Below are 15,159 nucleotides of genomic sequence, written 5' to 3' on the forward strand. Positions count from 1 at the left end.
GTTTTTAAACGAACGTGTGCATCAGAACGTCAACGGAAAAAGATACAGTACTCATTACATGGCATTCAACTTCATCGTAACACACGTCGCAATAAAACCCATAACAAATATGTTAGTGGGAAAAGAGATTTTACTGTAGTGCGTTACGAAGTCCTGGATTCCACAATTAACTTTGTTAGTCAGCGTTTGCTGTATGAAGACAGTATTGTTGCTTTGGAGCCTTTGCGTGTTTTGCAAGAGTATGTAACTGATTATGCTCTAAGCGAATGTCACAAAGCTATTTGTCTTGATACAAATCTTTTGCAGTTCGCAATGCAATATAGAGAGGCATCATCGTGCAGTATGTTGAAAGGTCTGGACGCTAAAAGCCTTCTCATGAAAATCTGTGGAAATCAGTCATTTCATGCTCTTTCAACAAGTCTAGCCCGAGTTGTTGCTTCGAAACCATCTTCTTCCGATGTTGAAAGACTTATAAGTGACTACAACATATTGAAAACAGATAACAGACTGTCTTTAGCTCCCACTACTGTGAAAAATTACCTTCACGTTAATATAAATAAGGGTCCGTTGGAAGATTTTAGCTCAAACCCTGCTGTTATGAAATGACTGGCCAGAAAGAAAAGGCATTTTGAAGTTGGTAGGAAGTCAAAGGAACAGCCCTGGTATGACGGTGTATTTGCATTGGCAGAAAACAGACTGAAACTGCGTGATGATCACGGAAAAATGACAGTGAAATTCTTATGTAAGAAAAAGTTACTTCTTTTCTTCCAGTGTGACTATTTTTCTTACCGGTTTTTCCATGTATTTTGTGGTTTAATACAACCCAATTAAATATGTATCCTAATGTGCCTTTAATTTTGTTTGCTCTGGATGCCAAAATATTTCTAAATAATAATAATAATAATAATAATAATAATAATAATAATAATAATAATAATAATAATAATAATAATAATAATAATAATAATAATAATAATAATTATTATTATTATTATTATTATTATTATTATTATTATTATTATTAATTATTATTATTATTGTTATGATTATTATTATTATATTTTTTGTCGCAGGTAAACATGATGTACTGGGCAGAACACTGATTATATGTCTAAACAAATGCTGACTAAACTAGTTTTTCTATACTATATAAAATTTTTACCAGTGTGGAGCTGTGATTTCGTTGAATTTTAGGCCCTGATATATATACGTATAGTATTAAAGGCTGAGTACTTCAGCATATCTAAGTAATTTCAATTCGACAAACACGAAGTCATTGAGGCAAAATGGCAACAATATCAACAACCTCTTATTTTCAGAACTCGCGTCATTATTTCCTGCCTTCTTTTCATTGAGGTACTGATAATAACGTAATATCTCCAGTGATGATTTCAGAGTGCCCCCGGACCATTTCTCCGGTCAGACTAAACCTGGGTGAGGGCCATGCCGGTGGAGGGGCGATGACCCCAGGCCCCGAAGGGGCACAAAATTCGGGAGGAAAAGAGAATATATATATATATATATATATATATATATATATATATATATATATATAAATGGGAAGGAAAAAGTAATAAAAAGTGCTCAAAATCAAGGAAAATCGGGGTCTATTTCTAAAAATTTTCTTGCGCTTCGCGCCAATCATAGTGGCGCTTCGCGGCGGGTCTCTCGACCTCACTCGTAAGTACGGAGGTGCGCTGATTTTCCACGGCATGGCACTGACCTGGGTTTCCAGCATTTTTGCAGTACTAGTTTCACTCCCTGCTTATTTAAAGTTTCTTCCCAAGTGAAATTTTCTGAAATCATCATTAAATATAATATATATAAATCATATATTATTGAGAAGATTATGTGAGTATATTAGTTTTCGTCCAACGGTATCAAACAGAGATGTGGTTTTCATATTGGAGGAAATGGGAGTTTATGACCAGTCAGTAGCAGAGAGCAGGAGCGGGACCTTCTTCATGTTTCTATTGAAAAGACAATATGATGAATTGACCAATAATTGCAACTTTCAGGGACTTACTGATGCTACAATGGCTTGTGAAATTCAGTACTGTAGATCGGAAATCACCACTGTACAGGCTTAAAATAGTCCTATCTATGTGAGTCGTTCAGTTCCAAACTTTCTTTTGTCCATTTACAGAAAATCTTGGAAAACTCAGGGAAACTGTAGGATCTGTACAGTGTATGTTTCATAGAACTGGAGTGTGTTTATATGTGAATTACTTGCACACAAGAGTGAATAATAATAATGATAATAATAATAATAATAATCAGGGTGCGAATTGGCGGGGGGGATGCCAGGGATTTCCCCCCCTGACAAAAATCTTTCCCACCCTGGAGAAGAAAAATTTTATCCCTGGCAGGGATAACTTTTTCCCCCTCTGGAGTATTTTTAAATGGACATAAAGATAAGATAGAAAAAGGGAACAATTCTTACTTTGCGTAGCTAACCTAAATATTACTTGAGTGAAAATTGATGAAAGATCTCACATCTCAACTGTTTTGTACTTGTTAGTGTATATATATATATATATATATATATATATATATATGTGTGTGTGGGGGGGGAGGACTGGGTGCGCATATGGGTGAAATTCATCCCCCCTGGGAAAATTTTTCAATTCGCACACTGATAATAATAATAATAATAATAATAATAATAATAATAATAATAATAATAATAATAATAATAAATTCGAAATATTAAGGTGGGTAGTGGGGAAAAGTGGCCATTTGTGACCAAAAACACATTTGATTTTTTCAGGTTTTTTGGAGGTCATTTAGATGGCGCGCATCGATCTTGAAATTTTTTGACAGTGATTTGGTTATGTAACACGTACAACCATTTCACAAAAAATGTCATTATTTGGCTATTTTATGTATCTTTTCTGCATTATGGTTTATGAAATTATTGTTAACCTAGGTTAAGCAATATTCCGGGGAGGGATTTCCCCCTATGCTACCCTCTCAGATCATCACTACTTGAAGAGTAAACTGTTTGGATGGTGTTATGCAATTTGCACGAAAAGGTTAACAACAATTTTCACATTGTGGTTGAATTAGGCAGTTTTTCTTTCGATCTAGGATATGCTTATAGCAATCAACATATAAAATTAATATGCACATAAAATACATATTTTCCTCTTCAGCCTAATTGGCATAATCGTGAAACATAAAACTAAAAATTTCATTTACAACTAAAGAAATACATTTTTGAGAGAATAATCTGCGTAAAAATCAAGAGATAAAAAACACTAAAACGTTTAAAAAAAGACACGAAAATGTAGTAAAGTATACCATGGTGAACGACTCTTGTTAATATTCGACTTGTAAATCAGATCGTAGCTACATATCCTAAGAAATTTTTTTACCAACATGAGGAAATATGTGTAGACATGTTTGGATGGTAGAGTGGGGCTATCGTCATTCTTTGTGCAGAAATCAGTTAGTATTGATGTTATTTCTATGCACAGTAACCTTCAATATATCCTATATTCCACTAATTGGAAACCTTGTCTCTTGCTGCATTATTTGTGAGCATATTGTAGAAAAGTGTAATTTAATTGATTTCAACGTATTCTTCTAAGATGCAATGCCTCGTAACACCAGTTTACACAACATATTCTATAGCCTATGATGCATACTACTGCTTCGATTCTTCGCTTGATATGCGTAAACATTGGGAATCAACATTTAAATAGATTCGAGCGTTAAAGTATATAATGTACTAATGCTACTAACAGCTTTTGATCATGATATAAAGTCGGTTATATATAGATGCTATCAAAATAACGGAAACACCTAAATAAAATGCAACTTACCTGCGTAACACGACCTGGGATCACCAATGGTCTAAAGAGCAGCTCTGATTCGTCGTGGAATGGTAGCGTATAAGTTATGAATGGTTTCTAGAAATACATTGTATCATCCTTATGCGACGTAGTAGCACTTAGTTCCGTGAAAGAATATGGAGGAAAATATTAATGCTCCAAACAGGAGGCGAGGAGGGGCGACCGCCACCCCAATATTTTTTTCTCGTCCCATCTTCGCCCCCACATTTTTCTATGTACAACCGGTGAATAATAATAATAATAATAATAATAATAATAATAATAATAATAATAATAATAATAATAATAATAATAATAATAATAATAAAAGCAGAACAAGTGTGGTTGTTTCGCCTCCCCAAAATTTTCCCTGCCTCCCCTCTTGCCCCCTACTATTACGAGTCTAGCGCCACTACTGGCTCCAAAGTGAGTTTAGTATTGCCTACAAGAAAGAATTGAGGCTCGCTCGTCTCAAAAAGATGGCTTGTCTTGGAAAGTGTATTTGTTTCTATTAGAGAACCTCTGCCTCGTCCCTTTGGCAATCCTGTCTGAGTTCCAGAGCTGACCACACGTGTTCAATAATGTTGAAGTGTGGGAATTGGGTGACCCAGGAGAGAGATTATTATAGTTTATACCAATGTTTATGAAACCATACCTTAATAACCGCAGGCGTGTAAGTTGGCATTGCCAACTTGGAAAATGGCATCAATGCCAAAAATATCATCTGAACCATAGGATGCAAGTTGTCACCTAAGATGTCCACAATCATTGTATTAATGCGTTCTGTGCACGTAATCACAGGTTCCATGGAATTGTCGCTGCCATGTTTCACAATTCGGAACGTAAACTTCTTTAAGCGTCTGGTATACATAAATGAGCGACTCTGGGAAACACAATGATAAGTCAAATTTTCTAACTTTCGAGTAAACTGGGAAAGAAGGCTCAAAATTTCTACCCAATTCAAAGCAATGACACATACCAAACAAGCTTCCCCTGTCATCTGCAGATATATTTCCGAAATTAAACTACCTACATATTGTTCTATGGTTCAATCCCAACCCACTCCACCTAGTAACTCTAAGTTCACCGGAAGTGGCGCTTACCATTATATTCACCGGAGTCGCTCAAATATGGCCTGTTCTTGGAAATAAATCTGTCTTACAGATGAATCTGTTTAACTGTTTCATATGTGTGTTATATTATGATTCATGATATTAGGTAATGTAAATGAAATCTTGCAGTTTAATGTCCCATGATTATGCCGTTTAGGCTACAGCAGACGGGTGATTAACACTTTTGATCCTAGGGATATTTAAAATTGATGAAGTCCTGTGTCCTGGAGAAAATAAGCGTTGTTTTAAAAAATCATATCTTCCTAAGTTTTTACTCTAAAAGTAATAATCTACCAGCAGATGCCGGTTTCCGTGCAAGACATATGTGAATAATCATTATAAACAATATTTTATTTCTTGCAAAGTAATAATGTTTGAGCGTAATGAATAATAATAATAATAATAATAATAATAATAATAATAATAATAATAATAATAATAATAATAATAATAATAATAATAATACACCTTCTCTTTCTACAAAAACCAAAAGATATATTTGGATCAGGTTTCCAGTAGATAATTCACAAAGGACTCAAAATGATTTTTTCAAATAAAAGAGCACCAAAAAAATTCATTTTTGGTTGGTACGTATTTTAAATTTTAAATGGTCGTGTCATTCCCGAACAACACTGATTTGACGCAAGTTTACAGCCTGTTGTTCCGTATCTACAGTACGATTGGAAGTGTTAAGGCAAGTGTAAATGATGATGAAAAAATATGAGTGAAAACAGGAGTATGCAAAAAAAAAAAAAAAAAAAAAAAACTCACGAACATGATGTTGTCCGTCAGAAATATACTTGACCGAAGATGGAACCTGGGATCACACGTATCAGAAGTAAGTACTCTACCAGTGAGCCCTCTATGTTAGTGTAATTTTTTCAGTAATTATGTAACGCAGTTGCAGTTACGTACTTTGGAAATGTAGGTGCACAATGAAAATAATTTCCTTAAACGAAGATAAATAAATATGTAAGACATGACAAAATTGGGTTTAGGACTAGTTGAACTATATTGTCCTCCCAAAATACGTTCCTGTCAATGTTTTTTTCCTATTTTTTCTACAAATGCATGTTCAAGTGGCCGGTTAAAGAATGAACACATTTGCTAAAATATTACTATTGTATAAACGTAATTAGAGTGACTTTCAGTAGCGACTTTCAAATGTACAATAAAACTATTCGAAAAATTCTCATGGCTTATCTACTGTCCTATTATATGTAAGATAAGATTTGTGTACTTATATACATAAGTGCTTGCTACTACATAATACGTTGAACATTAAATAACACATTGAACATACTTTAGGAACAAATTATATACAATTGTTCCTGAAGATGTAATCTCAAAAGGAAGCCATTCTTGCTTTTTATATAAGCAATTTACCAAAAACCTTTCAAATAAGCATGCTTTTCAAGGAGTTCTTTGTAACTTAATTTGTAAAGTTGGTTCTACTGGTTAGTCTATTGTGATAACCAATATCCCGTCTAATAAAGACCAGTCTGTAAGTTTCTTCTATGAAATTAGAAATTAAAGCTAAGAAAGTTCACACAGCATTCTCTTTATGCATATATTTTGAATAAAAATCCATGCGAAATATGTACGGCATATTATGTTTTAGTACATAGCAATTGCATTGGTATATTAGATCCCAACGATTTATAAAATAAATTAAAATTTGGAATAGCAAATGTATGCACTTCAATATCGTTGATATTTTATCACGTTTGTGTAATGCTGTCTGCAAGAATGACTGTAAGCAGTATCCATTAGAAACAATGTTGTTCTACCTAGTTTAATTTCATTCTAAGTTAAGAAAATAAACTACTCATTGTGCAATAAGACCCTTTCATTGAAATTATAAGTTTAACATGTTTGCTTATTTTGTTTTATTTGTTTAACAGTTTGTTTATTTTATTTTGCAAACATTGATGTAGAAGGTGTATATTGTAAGTGTTTATCTGTTAGCATTATTTATCTTTCATTAAATTTCTGAACTGCAATTTACTGTTTGCAACTGTTTTAATTTTAGTTGTTAACAAGATTTCTTCCTCTGCTTTGAGGTTATTTTATAAATATCAATATATTTACGGTAAGAAAAACTAGACACATTGTATACGCAATTATATTTACACCTAACTCGACATACTTTTACCTTTTTACTGTGGTTTTATTTTTCTGTATTATCGTTACTATTGATTCCTCTCTGTAAAAACGACTGAAATTCTAATTTGTGAGAATATAATGTTAATTATCGTGTGAGTGAGAAATTGAGATGACGGAAAAAATGTTAGAACCTAATACTTTAAGATAGATTTTAAGTGTTTCATTTTATTTTAAATCCACTCTGCTAAAGTTTCGTATTAAAATCTTTGTTTTCGTTGCCGGAGCTGTTAAGTCTAATTAAATTACAGTATTTTAAGAATGAGTTGAATTGATTCTCTTTAGTATTTTAAGAATGATGAAATTGTTACAGTAATGAAAATGCTTTATACAGTTGTTATAGGTTTTGGTGTTACAACTGTGCTTGAGTTGGTTTACAAGTAGGTAGATTTTCCTTCATAGAAACAATTACATACCTATTTAATTAGTAATACCTAATCTATCTAATTACTTACGTAATCTATTTAGTTAGTTTTACCAGTTAAAATAACGACAAAGCAAGTTACAGCTTTCCAAAATGTAAGTACAATAGTTTTAAATTTTAACCCAAGTAAAGCATAAATGAAACATGAAACAATCTGAATTGTTATATATGAAAACTTAAGAAAGTAAATGTCAGAGTAATACCAAAGAAAGTGTATTTGACAGGAATCAACAAATGAACTTAAAAAATATTTACGAGGTTCTAGGTTTTACACAAATACTAGAAGAAAAAGTTTAGTCGTACTTTTTGTGTTCGTAACTATAAAGACAAAAGTAGTAAATAAACAATTATATTTTAATTGTAATCAGACGAAGTAAGAATCTTATTAGAATTGCCTCAAAGTGCCTCTGATGTTGAAACTGATATTATAAATAGGTACCTCTAAGCTTGAAGGTTACTGACATCTTCTTGAAGATACACTCAATTAATTGTATGAAAGATATTCTTCTTCATTATTGAAGGGAAATTTGAATAGTTTTGTTATTTAATGTTCTTTTCGTGTGTCAATGTTAGCTACTTTGTAATATATGCATATTTAATAGGGAAACAAAGCATTTATTCTTATGCAACTTCTAATTTATATATGAAAGAAAATACCTTTATAAAGCAAGAAACATTAAAGTAACAATGTAGAAGGAAGAAGCAATGTATTTTAACTTGTTCAATTTGCAGAATGTATTTCCTATAAATGGCGCTAAATACACTTAATTTCTAGCTCTTGGATTTTAAATAATAATATTATTGATCTTTGTTCTTACAACACCATTAGCACATGTTCGGGTTACAAATAATATTCAAGTTGATTCCTACATAGTGTAGAAAATATATCAAAATAATTTCTCCCATTAAAAAAAACAGATGTTAGTACCGCACAGTTAAGTACGGTCACATGTTCAAGTAGCTAAAGTGCCTGACTTTGAATGAGTGGTCCTGAGTTTAATCTCTAGGAACCACAAACTTTTCAGTGTTGTTTCAGCATCATGACGAAATTAAGCGAAAGCAGACTTCAGTGTAGAAAGTCAGAAACAAAACGACTTACAGAGACTCGACACAGTGTCCACGAATCGTCCAATTGGACGTGTGCCGTTAGTCATTCATTGTCCTTCAGTGTCTGTATTATTAGGAAGTTTACATTTCGTTTAACTTAAAACCATTAATATTCTCAAATACGTAGTTTGTGCAATCTGGGTAAGCTTTTTTTCTCTATAAGCGGGAGGAGGATACTAGTTATGAGCTCAGATTTAAAGTAAGCCATAAAGTATTTTCATCACATATTATGATTCATGATTTTAATGATAGAAAACTTCATAAGAAGATCAATTACTGATGTAATAAATTAAAACTTTAATATCTCATGAAGCTTCCATCGGTGCAACTGCATTAACGTATCTGTCGTTTGCATTGATTTATTGTGCCGTTCTTAACGACAGATACGTCAATGCAGTTGCACCAATGAATATATATCGGGTTTATGAAGTATTTCGTTAAAAAATGGCACAATAACTCAGTGTAAACGACAGATACATTAATGCAGTTGCACCGATGAAAGCTTTATGAGATGCTAAAGTTTTAATTTATTACATCAGTGATTGACCTTCTTATGGAGTTTTTAATCACTAATATCATAAATTATAACTCCGGTTTATGGCTCACGTTAAATCAAAGTTCTTAATTTACAGTAGCTGTATCCTCTTACCCCTTACTTGTTGAGCAAGTTTCTGAAACAATCGTGCACCCAAGATCACACTGCATGCATGAATTAATTAATACGCACAGTCACTGTAAACAGTAAACTGAAAAATCCCGTAGAATTATCACAAAAAAAGTAATCTAAGCATATTATTTTATCTATTCACGTGTATCTACTAAAGCCCATGTAGCTTAATACTTGCTTTCATTTTAGTGTATAGTTAAGTTTTGCTCACATTTTTTCCCTCACACATATTCACACATTCATAGACACGTGCACTGCCAAATAAATAACGCCAGGTGTATGTTTACAAAAAATATATATATTTAACTGCTTTAAGTGTACAATACACAAGGAGAACGCTGAAGTGCATTGCTAATGTAATATATATTTTTTCAATGATATGAGTTAATATTGAATTGTTATGATACTGTACAGCCAAACAAAAATTTACAATAAATGTTCATGCAGCATGCTAGTAGTACATAGCAAAGGCTACAGATATATGCATATTATGTTTAAGCGAAAAAAAAAAAAAAACGAAGAGAAACCTCCTGTTACGAACTGTATATGTCTTTACACTTTGGACGGAATATCGCTTTGTATTCTCCATCAAAAGAGTAATACTGTCATTTACATACAAGAACAATTAAGTTTGTGCTTTATATATACATATATAAGGGAATGTGAGAGTAAAAGTATATAAATGACTGTTATTCAATTAATACTGATAAATTTAACGACTAGAAAAATTTGGTAACGTAATAAAGTTTGTTTGCGAATTATCCGTATATATACAGTTCAAAAGATAGATAGACGTTGTCATATTAATGCAAAACAACTGAAGGATGTTTATAACAAAAATTATCTTGATAAAAGTCTATTGTAATTCTTTGAACTTTTATGAAATAGCCGATACCCCTACTCCCTACTATTCCTATCTAAATAATAATGTTCTATTACAGTCAAGGATACCTGTCGTATATAAAAAATATTTTCTGCTACTGGCCAGTTTATCATTTCTTTTTTTACTGCAAAATTTAAATTCACCCCAAGTACGAATAAATTCAAAATATACATATACATAAACGTAACTAAATATACCTTTGCACTGCATGAGATCGAGTACGAAACTTAACACTGAAGTGTACTGTCTCTTTAGTAACAAAGTTTGTAACGAGAGGTTTCACTTGCAGAATGGGGTTCATATTTTACAAGCTTCATAATACATGCTTTGTTGGAATTGTTTTTCTTTTAAGATTCTATTCTTATTAATAATAGTATTATTATTCTTATTGTTTTAAATAATGTCCAAGTCTCCCACGACTCCAGCAAATTAATGGTTAAGCTGTGAGCTCGGAACCCACCTCCTTATTATTGGGAATTTCATTTTCTTCAGAATCGTCGGAGTGTTGTCCGGTAGATCCGGTCTGGGCAGTGTCTACAGCTTCGGAAGATTTTGGAGTCACTTCTTCTCTATTCTCGCCTTCTTCCTCGGGATGCTGAGGCTTGATGTCAACTACCTTCACGCGGAAGACGGTTCCAGAATTATCATTGCCTGATGTATAGGTGGTTTCGTTGATAGTAACAACATGACCATCAATAACCTACAAAATAAATAAATAAATAAATAAATAACGTTTTACATTTTATAAATTTAAGTTATTCTGAAGTGACTGCACAATCATAGACTAGACTAGAAGCTACAAGTTAGGATGTATAAATTTTGAAATTTGCAAATAGTATATGAGTCCCTGTGAAAAGTACATGTGTTACCATTAGAATATTAACAACACTAGATACAATTTTCTACTTAAGTGTATGTTTCTCTTTTTACATATACAGTACATTAAATAATTTATTTCCACAATAAAACTTATCAACTAGTATTGACAGCAAACGACATACATTTTGGCGCCAGAAAAATACGCGTTTTCTCGATTAAAGATATATATATATGCGTCATAATTTACCCGCATTAAACATATTATTTTCCTCTCTGTTATCAAGCTTGACATGTCTTTTAAAAGATTACAGTTAAACAAGAATTAAAGAATAAGAGTTCATGTTAATTTTGGGCTATAACTCCTTAACCATACTGGGTACTGTCATGTTGTTAATGTCATAATGAAAAGCTTGACGAGGATATACCTCAAGATTAGTTTCTATTATAATAGATGGCGTGGTTATCGCACAACATCGCTTTTTAGGTTTACACAAAGATTTTCTCAAAAGCTACGCATGAGAATTTACATTCATATCATTTTATTCAGCTTGATGAAGTCTATCGATTGCTATAAGTTTTGTCTTTGGTCATTTTTCCCCGTTAAACCCTAATAATATTGTAGAATATTAATATTTATAGCAATGCCATAACGTTATAAGTAATCAACAAAAGGGTGAATACATTCCATTATTATAAATATGGATCGTACAAACCATGATTTCACGATATGAACGATTATGCAAATAGTAATGTCATTAAATTTACTTATGTCGTTTTTTTTTCTGACTGAAAAGAAGTTTTGTATTTTAGTACTTCAATCTTGGAACAGTTTTGTCTTCTCGTAAAAAAATATCTAAATGATCTAAAAATTCGCACTTACTGTACAACACCTTGGTAGGGTTGATCTACAAGCAATATCATTTGTAATTTTTATGTTATATTAAATTATCTAGTCTTGATATGTATAATACGTACTTACGAACAACGAATTCAATCTCCATTGTTCTACACAGTTTACCTATTGTATTGTTAGTAGGTTTCGCATATATAGGCATAAGAGACAACAATTTACTGTTTGATTCTTAAATTTTCTCAATTTATATGTACATACCATATAAGTACGGGGAATTATATTATTATTATTATTATTATTATTATTATTATTATTATTATTATTATTATTATTATTATTATTATTATTATTATTATAGTTAAATGAAGTTAAATTATTTCCAAACTATGGTACTGTATAATATTGATTCGAGAATGTGGCCAGAAATATGACTTGAAGGAAGCTTGGCGGCAACAGGTGAAAATAAATTTGTTTATATATTCGGATAATTTTGGCGGAAGTCATCTGGACATTCTACGTCTCTTCGCCTATGATCAAATAGATCGGCCTTAGAATCATGCTAAATAACCAATTCTTTCTTCTTTCAAAAATATAACCTACATTATCGATGCTATTTAAGTTTAAGCCTATTTGATTTTGTTTTTGCAAACTAATATCGTAATTTACACTAATGCCTGTAACTTCTTTTATGAAGGTTCAGGAATTAACGACACTTAATACTTATCTCATTTAAAGAACAGCACTAAAAAAAAAAGAAAAAGAAACATAACTTATGAGTACGAAATAGCGCTTATTATCAAGGAACACTGAATGATAACCTCTAAAAAAGAAAAAAAAATCATATGTACTAGGTATGCATTATGTATCTGAATCTGTGCGTATGAAATGGTAAATCTGATCTTGGTTTCCAGCGCAATTGTGTGCTATTTGTTGCATTTATTTCGTAATTAAAGTCGAGGAAAAACTTACACAATGCGCATTAGACAAGACAATCACATAGCCTATGGTTCTAATTAAAAGAATTGTCAGGAATAAAATCTGCTGTAATATTTTCAGACACTCTAGATCAGATAATGTATCATGTTGAGAAATGAACTATACTTCAATAAAATACAGTGGAACACATCTAAGTTTGGCCACTATCTTTCCAGCAGCAAGTATCCAAGTATACAATATTCAATTTACAGAATAATATATTTATAGGTATTTTTTTTTATTGTTTCACATAGACGCGGGAAAATTAAATAGATGGATAGTCACTGAACACGCATTACTGTAATAGCAATGTAGTATTACTAGTAGTATTACTATTTTCACTCACTGTTAATTCTCTTGATTTGATCAATTCATTTACTGGATTCATGCTCATTCAGATTTTCATCATAATTATAAGTTAATTTCAATGTAATTATGTGATTACTTAGTATACTGAGTTTGGCTATTAAAAAAAAACTAGGACATTGACCTAACATAATCAACATCTAAATCATCGTAACAAATATCCCGCAGCTTGATATACCATCATATACATTTCATTTATCTTTTAAAACAAAATAGTTGATTTAAACATATGTTTGCTTAGGTAATTAAAATTCAGTGTTTTTCTTCATTCCACAGTTTTTCTAACACTCAAATTAACGTGGTTCCATACTTAAAAATGACTGTAATATTCAAGCAAATCCTGAATAAGACTATTCATGTACAAAATAGTATTTTGGCTATAGCTTGAGGTAATCACTTTTCCTGGTAAACAAATCAAATCAAAAGCATGATTAGTCAGCTTTTGTATAGGAGTTGTATGTAATATCACTAATCCTAATTCGCGGCATATTTTTCTACTTCGACTCTTTTTTTCGAGTTTGCTATACACCTTTCTGAATCACACAAAAAAAGAATGTATATTCTCCACATGCATTGGTGGTCCCACAAGCTATCGTGGACTATCGTGGCTATTAGTATACGTGGACTATCTGTAATGAGCTATATCACATAAATATGATAATAATAGCTTATTTACAATACTCTTACCGTATTATTATTATTATTATTATTATTATTATTATTAGTTCCATTATGTAACACCTTGTATTTTAGTACGAAAAGAGTTATAGATAAACGGCCTTATGGTTCGTAATTAGAACTCTCGATTTACTAGGTCATTTTTAAAGCTATGACTTGTCTAGGCAACAAGATGGCATATTAGCGTGTGTGATTCGTAGTACTCTTACAACCAACCTCAATATTTACTTATCGCATCAAGTTTAATAATAAAAAATATTATCAAATATAAATAATTAATTGAACTTAAAAACAAAGAAAATCTACAGCAAACAAGAAAGAATTCCTAGAAGACTAAGGAACAGGTTTTATAAATAAAAACACGGACTAAACGAAGACCTTCTTAACATAACTATTTATAATAACTACAATCATAACATAAATAATGAAACATTAATATAAATATTAATTATTTAGTTAATAATAACTTTTAGAAAATGTGAAAAAATATTGTTTACAAACATTGTTTACTGTTTATAGTGAATAGGATCTAATCTAATAATCTTATGCAATTCATGATAGGGAGGGGGGACATTGGTACGATTTTTACTTACCCGAGATTTTAGAACATACAGTCAGCTTGAGAAACATGATTTCTTTCCTACTTAAACTGTGATTCTTTAGCTACATTTACAATGTACACTATTGTTTCTACTAATATCCTACCTGGGGTAAATTATGTTTTACGAAAGGTCTGCAATCTGTATCAATCTTCCCCATGTAGGGGAAAATTGGTACTGGCTTGGAGCATATTGGTACGAGCAAAGTGAAATATTACACAGACATTGTGATAATAGAGATAATGTAATTTTTTGTTTTATTTTTCCATGAGTATTTCAACAATAAATTTAAGAACCTACAGCAGCAAAAATGCAAAATAAAAACATGTTTCATAAAAAGAATGTGAAGATTTGTAAGAATCTTTAGTAATTCAACAGATGTAGTTCAACCTGTTACAAAAAAATAAATAATAAAATTAAGAGTCCAATGCTTGCTTGTGTTCTCATCAAAATTTAGAAGTTCCGCAAGCTATTTGCAAAGACAAAAACGTACTATAAATGAGGTTATGTCTCTATAAGGAAAAATAGAAGTAAATAATCCAAGGGCTATCTACAGTTTACAAAATTTTGAAATCATTCATACCTCAACTGCTAACTGGAAAATATATTATACTTTGGTTCGATCGGTACCAATTGTCTCCAAAGGAGGCGGAGCTTTGTTATTATAAAGGCAACCA

General features: G+C 31.6%; 1 protein-coding gene across 1 annotated transcript in view; it reads right to left on the bottom strand.

Moving 5' to 3' along the window:
* LOC145690364 (uncharacterized) overlaps positions 1–15,159 on the bottom strand; it is a 65,287-nt gene that overhangs the window by 14,944 nt on the left and 35,184 nt on the right. Inside the window, exon 4 of the mRNA XM_081765190.1 lies at positions 10,653–10,892. Within this exon, the coding sequence (XP_081621316.1) occupies positions 10,653–10,892 (240 nt within the window). The remainder of the gene's footprint in view (positions 1–10,652; positions 10,893–15,159) is intronic.

The sequence above is a fragment of the Thermobia domestica genome, chromosome 7 (genome assembly GCF_964235325.1).
Source record: "Thermobia domestica chromosome 7, izTheDome1.hap1.1, whole genome shotgun sequence".
NCBI lineage: Eukaryota > Metazoa > Arthropoda > Insecta > Zygentoma > Lepismatidae > Thermobia > Thermobia domestica.